Source organism: Oryzias latipes, chromosome 5 (assembly GCF_002234675.1).
Source record: "Oryzias latipes chromosome 5, ASM223467v1".
NCBI classification, from domain to species: Eukaryota; Metazoa; Chordata; class Actinopteri; order Beloniformes; family Adrianichthyidae; genus Oryzias; species Oryzias latipes.
Window position 1 is genome coordinate 12,063,487 of NC_019863.2, and position 13,841 is coordinate 12,077,327.

General features: G+C 41.7%; 1 protein-coding gene across 1 annotated transcript in view; it reads right to left on the reverse strand.

Annotated features, from left to right (window-relative positions):
• The window catches only part of LOC101165972 (N-terminal EF-hand calcium-binding protein 1), a 44,105-nt gene that overhangs the window by 7,148 nt on the left and 23,116 nt on the right, over positions 1-13,841 (reverse strand). Inside the window, exons 6-9 of the mRNA XM_023954912.1 lie at positions 12,868-13,004; positions 7,608-7,729; positions 5,434-5,513; positions 1,508-1,570 (exon numbers count right to left, since the gene is read on the reverse strand). Coding sequence (XP_023810680.1) covers positions 1,508-1,570; positions 5,434-5,513; positions 7,608-7,729; positions 12,868-13,004 — 402 coding nt within the window. The remainder of the gene's footprint in view (positions 1-1,507; positions 1,571-5,433; positions 5,514-7,607; positions 7,730-12,867; positions 13,005-13,841) is intronic.

The window sequence follows — 13,841 nt, forward strand, 5'->3', positions numbered from 1 at the left end:
GGCTCCAGCAACCCCTTTGACCCCAAAAGGAGCAACAGAAGACTAGAAAATTGATAAATTAATGGACACTACTGACCATGCTCACCTTTGCTGATGACATGATCCTTAAGTTGCTTGATTTTTGCAGAGAAGCTAGGGTTGTCATTTATTTTCACGCAGTGCTTTTGTAGCTAGAAACTGTTATTTAAGGTCACAACTCACCTGCCAAAAATGACCTGTCGTGAGTCATTTTTGAGACTATAGAAAAAAATGTGACGGAACGTTTTTGTTTTTATGTGACATCTATTTGTCATGACAGTAAAAAACATTCAAGCAAAAGTTGTTTCCTTTAATAAGTAAGTCATTAGTTCATCAGTAATTGCTATGTGCACTTTCGGAATTCAGTGTCAACATAACAAAGTCAAAAGTATGTAAAAATTTGATTTCATACGAAAAACTGGCAAATGTAATGCTTTAGTCACTTGCACAATGCATAGATATCATTTCCATTTTTTTTTGTTTTAACTGACAACTCTTGTCAAAAATTGTAATATATATTTGATTTTCTCAGTGATTGTGAAAAGGAACATCTTTAGGGAGAGTTTGTCAAACCCTTCTCTTAAAGGCGATGTCACACAGCCACTACGTACGTTTGTGCACATTGCACAGAGGAAAGTTGGTCTTCTGTGAATATATGTGGAAAAAGTGAGAAACGTTGTGGTCTTTATGTGAAATCTTCACAGATGTATCACAAATGAACAACGTTAAAACCACGGAAGAAGTACGAATAAGACATGCAAAGAATATGAACCGTGGGATTATTGCACTGTTTATTTGCAATCCATTAGTGATTTATGCTTCATTTATGCACTTTTAACGTGATATGTGCACTTTATACGCAATATAAATTTTATACATTGGTAAAACAAGCATGAAAAGTTTATTAGACTTCTCGTGGAGAGCCATAAATTTGTATATGCTTTTGAAAAAATCCCGCACAATTCTGAGATTCATGTAATAATTTTATACAAACAATACAAAATACACATAAATTGTGTAATTCTCAACTGACCAAAAGTTTTAAGCAGCTCAAAATCCAATTCAGGTAAAGACCTGTTGGCGTAAACCCTTGATGGACAACTGCGCACATCGACAAATGAGGAAGGAAAGAGACGCTTTTGAATTATGTATATCACAGATGTATCACAAAAGACCCGGCCTTTACCAAAAACCTGCAGAAAATGAAACCTCTGATACATAAAAACAGATTTAGAAATTGGCAGCTTAAAAGATTTTTGAGATAAATTGATTTGTCAATTAATTTTTTACATATCAAACACAAGATATGTAATAACAGGAAGTGACCAGTGACTGGCAAAAAATATTTAGTGCATTATTGTTTCCCCACAGCCAGTTTAATCTTATATTTCTACCTCTTTTTGTCTCCATGGAAATTCTCCATAAACATTGTACAAGCCTCAGTGAGAATACTAAATGTGAAAAATGAAAAGTGAGCATGGAATCAAACCTGGTTCGCTGACTTGCATGTGCTGGACAGAGTATCCTCCTTCAGCGGCTCCAGCTTGGGACCCTGAAACAGGAATCAGTGATAAAACAGCCTACAGCTCTGCTAAACATCTGAACAAGTTGGCAGAGGACTGCTGATAAATGACTGCAACTCAACCCATTTCTCTTGATAAAGTAAATCATAACGTTCAGAGAGCAGTTGATAGCAAACATTTGCAAATGTATAAAAAATATTAGATACTTTCTGACTTCGAGGCATTTTAAAGTGACAACAGTGCATCATTTCTTTTCTTTTATCTGATATTTACATATTAATAACACGTTTTTCGGACTATTTTAGGTATGCAGGCAAAATCAAACTAATGTGTGACTCACAGTGGAGCTCACATTTCAATTTAAAATGAAAAATAGGTTGGAAATTTGCAATTAATGACGCATCTAAAAAATTGCAACCACGAAAGCCTGACAGATGAAGCACAAAACATGTGATGAAAGATAGCCGGCTATTTGTCCCAAAGGTTTTGCTCTTATTTGTATAGTTCCCATCCAGAGAGCCACTGAGGCCACAGACTCATTGTATTGCATTTCACAGTGCGGCAAACAAGAGCGAGGTGGACAAAGGCGCTATGAGAGGGTGTCAAGGTGGAGGCAAGGAGAGGGATATTGCATTCCGAAAAAGCAGCAGGTTATGAATTGCTTTGATATTGCACCCCAAGTCCCTCTGCGTCTGACAAAACAGAGAACTGTGAATAAAAAATAAATAAAAAAAATTAAGATGGAATAAAAGATATAGGAGAGGGAAAAGGAAGATCAAAGGGTGGGAGTTAATAAAAGAGCAGAAATGGAAGAAAGCCGGGGAGTAAAGGTTCAGAAACTGTGGTGAGAAAGGGCTTCGGTTGAAAGGTTTGACTGAAATTAGGTCTGCAAAGCCTCTGTAGGAAAAGGTAACTTTAAGAGGAGAATTGTTTTTTTGTAACTCAGACACAGTCCCCTTAAAAATATGTCAGACATGATTAGCAGTTTGGTCAAAAATCGACCAGAAGTCAAAAAAAGCCTCAAAAAGCTATTTTTGACAGAACAATAAGCAAAACAAAACTAGCATACCAACATGCAAGCTACCATCTGCAATGCAGTTATCAAGATCCAATAACTCTGAAGAGCGAAAAGCAAACTGTAAAGAGATATTTGTGCAGTCTGAGGGTGTGCATCTCCTTTTTCTAGGCGGTCAAGTGCTGCCTGCTCAAAAGAAGAAAACAAATGCATTAAGTAGTTCTAATTTACATGTTCGTTGCATAATGTGACTACAAAAAAAGATGTTCTAAAGGAGGTGGAAAGCTTTTCTATCTTAATTTGAATTGTTATTTTTAAAGGTAAATTCTGATCTCTGCTTGACATAAGCTAATGGATCCATATTTGGACAAAAAAGACAAGAAGAATTGTGTAACATTTAAAATTTTTTTCTTATGACAAGCATGAAACCGTAACATTGTCGTACGTTGCTTTTACTCTTTAAAAAAAAACTCAGTGGCCTCTTGGTAGAGTGTCTGCCCTGAAACAGGAAAGTTCAAATCCACGGCAGAGTCATTCCAAAGACTAAAAATGGGGCCTAATGCCTCCCACCTTGAAACTGAACATAAAGAGGTTGGATAGAGGGGGTTAAAGGCTGTGTCACACAGCTACTACGTACATTTTGCGCCTTTTCCATGAATGAAATTTCAGACTTTTCTGATACATGCGTGAAATACGTAATTCATAAGCGTTTGTCATTCTTGGATGTGCACAGATGTCCGTCGAGTGTTTTGGCCGACGTGTCTTTATGTGAATTGGGAATTGTGCTTTTGAAACATTTTTGGTCGGTTTAGAATTACGCAGTCTCTTCATATTTTACGTTGGTAGTTTATACACAGTTATTACAGAAATTGTGGCATTGTGCGTGATTTTTGAAAGATGCATTTGCAAATTTGTGGCTCTCCATGACCGTTCCACGTATGTCCAACAGACTTTTCACGCATGTACCACCGATGTGTAACTTTTACATCGCAAATACAGCGCACATATCACGTTAATTGACATTACATAATTGACACACGAATCACATATGAGTTGCATATGAACAATGCAATAATCACACACGGTTCATGTTGATTTACGTGTTCTTTGCGTGGTTTCTTCGTACTTTTTCCTTGGTTTTAATGTGGTTTATCCGTGAAAAATCTTTGAAAGAATTTCACATAAAGACCACAACTTTTCCCACTTTTTCCACATATATTCACGTATGACCAATTCCCATCCATGTAATATGTACACAATGTACGTAGTGGGTGTGTGACATGGCCTTGATTCACCACATGGTTCCTGAGAGCGGCTCTGTCTGCAGCTCACCGCTCCCCCACGGACAGTGTTGGGTAAATGTTTTTTTAAAAAGTAACTGATTAATTTAGTTATTGCCCAATTTAAAAGGTAATTCACTACTCGTTACTTTACTTTTTCTCTACTTGCAAACAAATAAATAAAAGAAATAAAGCTACAAATAAGAAACCCTTGTAAAAGCCACAAAAACGGCGAAGCTACACTTAGCACCACCTCTTTAATGTCACCACATAAACATGAGAAAATGTACATTATAGTAGCATGCATAGTGTACAGTACAGACAGGTTGCCTATTGACACTAGGGCAGTGGAAAGCAGTTCATCTCCAAGACATAACTTGCACTGAACTGAAATGGTTTTTCTTTGTTTTCAACAAATTAGCAATAATAGGAATATCTCCCTACATATTTCCACTCTTTTCATCTTACTTTGACCAATCTCCAACTCTGCATTAGCACACGTGTGCACACATGAATCAGTATTTTTGTATTTTTTTCTTTTTCAGTATTCATTTTGTTTCATTTAACCAAGAGACATGGTCAGAGCCATGTGTTTTTCTTACAGAAGTTCATGTGTTTTATTAGTCACCTATGGTTTCACTGTACCAAAATGTGAGTAATGAGGGTTTCTGTAGACTAGTAATTGTAATTAAATTACCAAAATTTGAATTGTAATTCGTTACATTACTCTGTTACTGACAAAAATAAATAAATTACAGTGATTTCTTAGTTTGTAATTCATTAGCCCCAACAATGCTCGAGGCAAAGGTCAAATGCAGAGAACAAATTCCACACAGCTAGGGACTTTTAGAATATGCATATTTTGAAGTATTACCAATACAAACACCGAATCTTATAAAGATTTTTGTAATAAAAAAGATAACTAAATATTGTTAGTTATCTTTTTTATTACAAAAAAAAAATCTTTATAAGATTCGGTGTTTGTATTAGTAATACTTCAACTAACTATAACTATAACTAAATATAGGGGGCTGCACGGTGGCGCAGTGGTTAGCGCTTTTGCCTCACAGCAAGAAGGCCCCCGGTTCAAGTCCCGGCTGGGGGACATGAAAAACACAACATCAATGGGGGACCTTTCTGTGTGGAGTTTGCATGTTCTCCCCGTGCATGCATGGGTTTTCTCCGGGATCTCCGGCTTCCTCCCACCGTCCATAAACATGCTGCATAGGTTGATTGGCAACTCTAAAATGTCCATAGGTGTGAGTGTGAGAGCGAATGGATGTGTGATTGAGGATATTCCACCCTGCGACAGACTGGCGACCAGTCCAGGGCATCCCTTGCCTACACCCAAGTGGCCGGGACAGGCTCCGGCAACCCCGTGACCCCGAAAGGGAATAAACGGTTAAGAAGATGAATGAATGAATGAATGAACTAAATATAGTAAATCTAGGTGAGATCTATACTTTTGAAGCCTTTAGGCAAGGAGGTGCAGTGACGTGCATGTTGCTTTGAAACTAAGTTGAAGTCAATCAATTTATAAAGGGAGTAATGTTGTAAAAATGATCTTTTTTCAGATGCAGAAAGACAAGCTTGGTACCTGAAACTCCAGTTTGTCCAAAAGTAGCTGCAGCCGGTTAATCTGGGAGGACCAGTTCTCTCCCTTCTCAGTGTTGATGCCTAAAAAACAAGACAGTGAGTATATTGAGAGTAAAAAAAATGTCAGCTAGTTTGATCTGCAGCTTTTCCAATGAAGATTCCCAAGGGAAAAACTATATGTAATACTCTTTTTACTGCAAAAACGGCTTCTAACTGTGCCATTTTTCAAAGTCTCCTGCCTTTCCTTTATCTTTGTGCTTTTTCTCCATAAGTTCAGTCAACAAAACTCTGACTTTTAAAAGCTCCTTCTTTTCACTTCTGCCTTTCCATTTTGTTTTGTTGACCTTCAGGGTCTCTGTGCGGATAAAGAATGAAAAGTGTCTTAAAAATGCAAAACTCTGCCAGCCTGTCCATTTCATCCGGGTTTCTTTTTCTCATCCAGTCTTGGATTGACTGCAGATGCAGGGTGTTGGTCACTGCTGAGTGCAGTAAGCACCTCACAACACACTGAATGAGCCTGGCATGTGTGTGGCCTCGTCATGCTGGAAAAAAAAAAAAGGTTTCTAGTTCTTCTCTTGTTTTAACCTGCTGGACCATCTCCTGCTTTTGCCTAAATCTATAAAGTTCGGGTTGTTCTGAATGTGTTCTTTCACATTCCTTCTCCTTCAGTGATTAGGGAGCCGTTTTAGTGAAAACTGTATTCTTGGTGTTTAACATGTTCTTGTGGCATTTTTCGGATGATGACGGACAAAGATTAGGAAATGTAATCTTAAAATTGCACTTCTGAGTATTTCTTTATTCAAATTGTTTTGTTGTGAATGTTTATTGCACCAGTAATGTTAGCTTGGGGTTGTGAGGGCTGTAAGCTATCAGGAGAGTGTGTAAACATAGAGTTTTCAGCAACGGGGAGAGTAAAGGGGGCGGGGTTGCTTTGTGCTAACAGTTCCCCCCAACAACTAAAAAGGTGAAACTAAGGTTATATCCAAATTACCTTCACTATTCACTACATAGGGCACTATGTATATTTTGTTGTGCTGTGCTAACCTACAATTCCAAAATTGAGTGCCCTAGAAAATTCCCAGAAGTCTCTGCAAAATACCAGTGTGCATCAATTCTCCCTAGATGCATTACATTTGAACAATTTGAAAAAAAAATGTATTTAAACATATTTTTTTCAATTAACTAACATAGTCCCGCACTATAGAGTTTTTTTAGTAGTTAGGTAATAGCCTTTGTCCTAAAAAGATTTTTCTAAAAACAGCATAAGCCTCATTAAAAGACCATTGGGAACGCTTTTAAAATAGATCAAAAGATGACTGGAGTGGGACTTTCATAGTCACTCACATCTGCATTAATGTTTGTTATCTGGGTTGTAAAATCTGTGTTTAATTACAGACTAAGATTCAGCGTAATTAAAGTCGTACAAACAACTGTGTCCAGGTTCACTTTAAAAACTGAAGAGACTCTGATTAAATCTAGTAATTCTGACTGTCAGTCAAAACAAAGCTCCTCTGTGTAAAAGCCTTTAATCAGATACCTCAAACCCCGTTTATAGTAAGGACAACAGCAAACAGAGCCAACATTTCTAAATGAGACAATAAACTCAACACAAAAAACTCCTTAACATGTTCATTATTCACCCCATTTCATTTAAAGGCCCAATCCAATTATGTTTTTGTTTTTTTATAGCATTTTTCTGCTGATGGAGGACATATATAAATAAGGAAAATCAAGCTTAAAATAGCATTTCTGAGTATTTCTTTATTCAAATCGTTGTAAATGAAGAGCAGATGAAAAAATGCTGTTTGAAAAAGATTGCAGGAGTTACAGTCGGTCGGCAACCTCCCATCTCTGCTCCATTCTGATGCATCCACTTGCAGAAATATAGATTCATGGACGTCTTTTTTTTACCTCGCCTGAGCTGAAAACAGAAGGATGATGGGAAGTGGGGACAGGCTCACTTCACAAAACTGAATTTCTAATGAACTCCTGCTGCTCTGCAGAAACTATGTCCTAGAAAACAACAAACAAAATTCTTATTTTGCCAAAAAAAATGGCATAATCATAATTAAAAGACCCTTTTTACAGTAGATCACAAAATGATTGTAGTGGAAATTTAAATGTCCGATCTTGTTGCTGAGAATCTAAAAAACAATGAAAATATCTAGATCTTACTTGTGCTGAGGGTGTTGGAGCTCAGCTCCATTGAGGGCATGCAGAGGTTGTTGTTGACCCTGCGGCCACATTGCCTCCCGTCTCTCTGTACTGCTGTCAGCTCCGGCGCCTTAGCCTCCCTCCTGCCATGACAGCAGAGACCCACAGAGACGGACATCAGAGAGAAAGACAGCGAGTGTCAGAAATGTGGAAGAAACAAACCCACTGAACAAATCCAGGGAGAGGCAGCCACGGGAGGAATTGAGAATCAAATGTATAAGAGTAAAATGATGCGATGGGAAAGAGGGATGGCGGGCGATTAAAAAAGCGAGAGAAAGATGATGCAAGAAGTAGAGATGAACAGCAATTCGGTGGAGAAGGGAAAAAAAACGTTTGGTAAATTGCAGTGAGACATGGAAAATAAAAGGAAAAAACCTTTTTCTTCACAAATTATCACACATTCTTGTGTGCTTGTCATCATCAAGAAAAGTATTGTTTTGCTCAATGCTGAGTGTCAAGAATGGGATGTCAGGCCCCCTGTCTGCTGGAGAGAGCCACACTTCCCACTAATGTTTGTGCTTGAATACTTTTCTTTGTTTTGTGTGTCGGTGCACGCGTCTGTGGGATCATGCCAACAACACAGGAGGAGAGGTTTGCTGGAAGGTTCACACGCTGAGAACAGCCTGCAGTCAAAAGGCCACTGCAGCAGCCGTGAATCTGCTGCAGCCCAGCAAAACAAAGACCTGCAGCTTAGCTCAGCTGGTTTCTACTTCTGCCGCTGACAGAGCTTCCATGCGCGAGCTGTTCCAGATCCAAACCTGTTTGACAATCTCCGAGTGGCTGTAAAGTCGCCTTTGAGCATACGACAACCATCATGAAGGGACAGAACATTTTTGAGTTTATTCTTTCATTTTTGCTTTGAAGATTTGGATCTGTCAAATATTTAAGCACTTCAAGGATCTTTGTAACTTCAGAACTCTCTCAAAGTTTCATTTCTCTCTATGTAGACTTTTTTTAAATCAACATTTCAGCCCACAAAGACGTTTCCTCAGGGCATTATGGTAATGAACATTTTAAGCTTCCATCTATGCACTTTCTGCACCACATTCATCATATTTATGGTTTCAGGGGATTTTATCTATGCTGTCAGAAACTGACTAAGAGATGACTAGGCTCAATCTATTGTGGTCAAAGTAAAATCACCAATCAAACTCCTTTTTGACTGGTGGCAACTGGACAGCTGGACTTTAAATCTTCTAGACATGAAAAAGAGGATTTTGAAGTCCAGAAAACACATTTTAAACACATGGTAAGTTTCAGTCAACAAACACAAAAACCCTAAATGTTCAGTAAAAAGGAAACTCACAAAACATCCTTCAGATCAAATCAAATCATGATGAAGCATCTGCATGGGAAACAGTATGAAGAATCACTTTTTACTCAATATTCTAACCTAGGTCTGTTGTGGTACCATGAACTAGTGAAACTCTGTTTCTTTGCAGAGAGATATTCAAATTCAAATTCAGCTTTATTTATAAAGCACTTTTCCTTCTAGTGCTTTACATAAACACTCCAAACAGCAGAGTAGAGAGGCAGAGTTAACGTACCCGTCGCCGTGGTGCTTGGCTGCACTTGACTCGCTGATGCTGAAGTAGTCTCGTTTTTTTTATTTTTTTTAGCCAAGTTTCAACATCCATTTTTGCTCATTTTATTGTACAACAACACAGAATACAAAACTTCGAATATGCGGTGGCAACTTGATTGAACTGATTTGTGGATGAACAGGCCCGGTCTGCCCTCCTAGTCCAGGGGTCTGCAACCTGAGGCTCCAGAGCCACTTGCGCCTCTTTTATTTATGGCTCTTTGGCTTTGAAGAAAAATGCTAACAATTTGAATAAATAAAATATGTGTAGTTTTGGGTAATCTGTTTTCAAGGAATCAAGTTAGGTTTTTTATTTTTAGAATTTTAACATGTCAGAAAAATGATGGCAAAAGTACGACGGAGTTTTAGGGCCACGGTGAGGAAAAAAAATTCTGGCCAATGTGGCGAGATTAAAGTCGTCATGTCGACTTTAATCTCGCCATGACGAGAAAAAACTCGACACAAAGTTTTGAGAAAAAATTCGTCTTGTCGAGATAAAAGTCGAAATAAAGTTTCGAGATTAAAGTCGCAATGTTGCGCGCGAAAGAAAAAAACTCGTAAATTTACGAAATTATTGTGGAAGTGAGCATCATGCAGAGCAGCAAGTGAACGCCGTGCAGCAGCAGATCAGACCGACTAAACTTTGTTGAACAGGTGAGCTGAATGTTTTTTTTTTTTTTTTTTTTTTTTAACTTGTCCTGTCCAACAGCTGGGCAGACAGACGAGAGCTGAGGGCCTCTTGTGTTGGACATATTTTGCTTTAACAAGAGGGGTTATTAATCTTCTGACAAACCAAAGTTATGTCTGAATAAACCCCTTTTGTAATTGAGGCCAAACTTTATTAATTTCAATCATGTCTGAAAATCTTTGGTGTTGGACCGGACGGAAAAGGAAAGAGGGGAAGAAGAGAGAGGGATGCTAGAGAGAGGGGGGGGTAGGGGGTGATAATAGGAGGGGAAGGGGGATAAGACCATGAAGCAGCATACAAAAAGGGCGGGGCCCGTCCACACACACACTCAAATGTTATAAACACACCTGCTAGCTGCAAAAATGTCCACCTGTCGGCATGTACACAAAACAGATAGTGTTCACACACGCATACTTATGCCTTAAAACCAACTAGTGTGAAACATTTCAGTCATTCAGTCATGCAAGCTATTAGTGCAAAGGTGAGCTAACACCAGTGCTCAGGTGAGGTTTTATGTTCTTCTAAAATGGATGGTGGAACGTGAAAAGAAGGAGGGAGAGTGCCCAGCCATCCCCACCCCAAGACCCCCACCGCAGCAGCAGCGGCAGCCGGAATCCCCCCAACGCCACACGGGAACCGGCAGGGAACAACCGCCGCCCGGGCGACCAAGCCCGCCACCCAGGCCAGGGCCAGCAGGGCCGCCGCAAGGCCCCCAGAGCCAGAGGCCAGGGAAGCACGGAGGGAAAGAGAGCGCCGCCCCAGCCCAACCAGGAGAGCAGCCCCCCCGCCGCGCCGGGAGAACCCAACGCAGAGCTCCACCGGAGAAGGACGCCCACAGCCCCAAACGAGCACCCCACCACCACCCAGGAGTTCCGGGCATCCCCCCGCCCCAACCCCAGGTACGAGCCAGGACCCCCCAAGGGAGACCCGCTCCGCACTCCAGGCAGCCATCCGCCCGGCCCACGGTTGGTCCAGGGAGGAGCGAGGCAGGGGGCCCGCCGCCCCCGCCCAGGAGGGGGGAACCCCGGGGAAAAAAAAGAGGGCCCACAAGGGGTGTTATAAATATGGCCCGACCAGGCTCGGCCACAGTTGGAAATTTGGCGGGGCCCAGCACTCAGGAGCAAGGACCAGAACCCACCCCCCAGGGACCAGACACCTCCGGCTCAGATGTAATGTGAACTCCCCCACCGCGCGGAGAGAGCACCGCCGGGCCCAGGAAGCCGGCACCCCGGGGACACGGCCGCCGTTGCAAAGGGGCCCGCACCCCCCACCAGGGAAGAGGCAGGGGACAGACGGACCCAGGTCCCACCTTCCTTGCAAAATGTGTGTGCGTGTATGTGTGTTTGAGATGGTGTGTGTGTGTGTTTATGTTGGGATGTATATATTGAGGGGGGAGGAGTGTGTGTACTAAGGGGGGTGCAGTTAAAATTGGCGGGTAGGGCACTAAGGGGACATCTCCTGATTACTCACAGTGACGTCCCCTCACCCTCCCCACCAAGGGGCCCTAAATGTCTAAGGTGCGGTTAAAATTGGCGGGTAGGGTGCTAGGAGGACATCCGCTGCTTGCTGGCAGTGATGTCCAAGCACCCCCCCTACCAAGGGCCCTACATGTCTAAGGTGCAAGTAAAACCGAAAGAGGGGGGGCCCACTCCATACGGCAACCATAGGAGGGGGGCCACTGCCTAGTAAACCCCCCCCCCCCCCCAAGGCTCATCGCAGGCTAAGCCCCCCACCCCCTCACCCTATTATGAGGTTATATGAGGAAGGGGGTAAGTTGGGGACAACTGATAGACTGTCCCCCGGTGGTCAAACAGCTGTCCCCCCCCCCCCCCCCCCCCCCCCGCCCAGCAAGGGGGCCAGGCCCACCCAGCCCAGGGGCCCCACCCCCGGAGGCGCCGACACCCCAGGCCCAGCACCACCCCCCCCACACAGAGAGAGAGGAGCCAGAAAGCGCCGGCCCCCCCCCGGAGCAAGCCCAGGCCCCCACCCCCAAACGCCGGCCCTAGAAGAGCTCTGGTCAGGCCTCGACGGGACCGAGGCAGCCAACCGGCCGGGGAAACCGCCGATGGCCTCAGCGGAGACCCCGACCCGTCAACCCCCCCTGCCCCGTACCAATAGTGGACCCCCCCCTCCCCCAGAATGCCCCCCCACAGGTCAGGGCCGACAAGACCCCCCACCCCACCCCCCCCAAGACCCCGCAGCCGAGGTGAGCTGAATGTTTATTGATAAAGTTCCAAATGTCTGGAAGCTCATTTGTTTGATTTACAAGTTATCAAAGTTTTATTTATTGATGGTTGGTTGGTTTGCAAGATCTCTGCCTCCATACTCTGCAGCCCGATGATGAAGCCATCGGTTGTCCCTGCAGCTGTTTGCTTGCATCCTTTCTTCCTCCACCAAAGACCAGATCTCTATGTTTGTGTGATGCTTTGTTGATCAGAAAGTGGCCCAAATGGCTCTTTCAGTATGAAAGGTTGCAGAGCCCTGTTTTAGCCCATCCAAGGGCCAATCACTCAACAACCCTTTGGCTTCTGGATTGAATCTAAAGTAATGAAAACTGCAGCTAGGTGCAGTTTTAAAGTAATCAAACCCGTTTGTTTCAACATAAGATGGTTCAATTATACAACCAAAATGACATATTTAAAGTCTAGTTTGAATATCTTTGTTTTCTGCCTCTTTTGTGAGTATTTCCTCCTAAAAAACTGCACGAAGGATTATTCTTAACTTCCTCCTTTGATTTTTTACTTGAAATTTGAAATACACCCTAATGGGGATCAATTGATTGGCACTTTCAGCTCTACAACAGCATAACCAAGTCTGTTTCTACAACTAGTACCATGTTTCCAGACAGTGAAGATCTTCACCCTCCAGTTAGACATTTACACGCATGCATCAACTTCAAAGAGATAGGATAATTATTTAAAAAAAAAAAAACTTAATTTGACAGAACTTACGGAGTAGGGCTGCTTTGCTCCTCCACAGCCTCCATGGCGCACTGAAGGGACCTCTGCAGAGACAGCAGCTGGCTGGACGTCTCTCTGAGCATAAACCTGGTGACAAACTGACCCAACACGCTGGCGCCCTGATACTCCTGACGGACAGGGACAAACACAAGGAGAAGCAACTCAGACACAGAAAGACTAGAGACACACACACACTCACAAGATAATACCGCTTTAAAAGCCACTGCAAGGGAAATGTGTGGGAGCATCAGTTAAATGGACTTATTATCTTGTTGTTGAATCCTAATGTAAAATATCAGGTAATATATATATATATATATATATATATATATATATATATATATATATATATATATATATATATATATATATATACACAACATATATTAACAACAGATATTAACTTCTAGCTGCATAGCTGTGACAAACCGCATCCACTCAGCAGCGACAAGCTCCTTCTTCTCTATAGGACAAACACAGAGAAGGAAGGTGATCTAATTAAGACAAGATGAATGATTATGCAAAAATATTCAGAATACATCTCCCACTTCTTGTTAAATTAGCACTGCTGTTTTCTGACTTGTTACAATTGAAATTCCTCATTGAAGGGTGCTCACTCAAACTGTCTAAAACAGCAAAGATGCAGCTTTGACTTCTGAGGCTTTTCTCTATTCGAGCAGAAAACACAATCACACAAAAAGCTAGACTTCCAAACTACAGAGAGGTTTTCATTTGATTTTTTCCCCTGTTTTGGCTATACTGATTTCACATTTTTAATAATCTTTAACCCCTTGATGCCTGGATTTATTTCCAGCTATAAAAAAGTTTGTAATGCTTTTGCTTTTAAGTAGATCTAAATTGAGGTAATCTTGAAGCAGAAGAGATTTGATGCATATTTGTATCAATAGGCATCAAAGGGTTAAAAGAGAAAGCATAAAATAATCTGAAAAAGCAGTTTCAGAGCC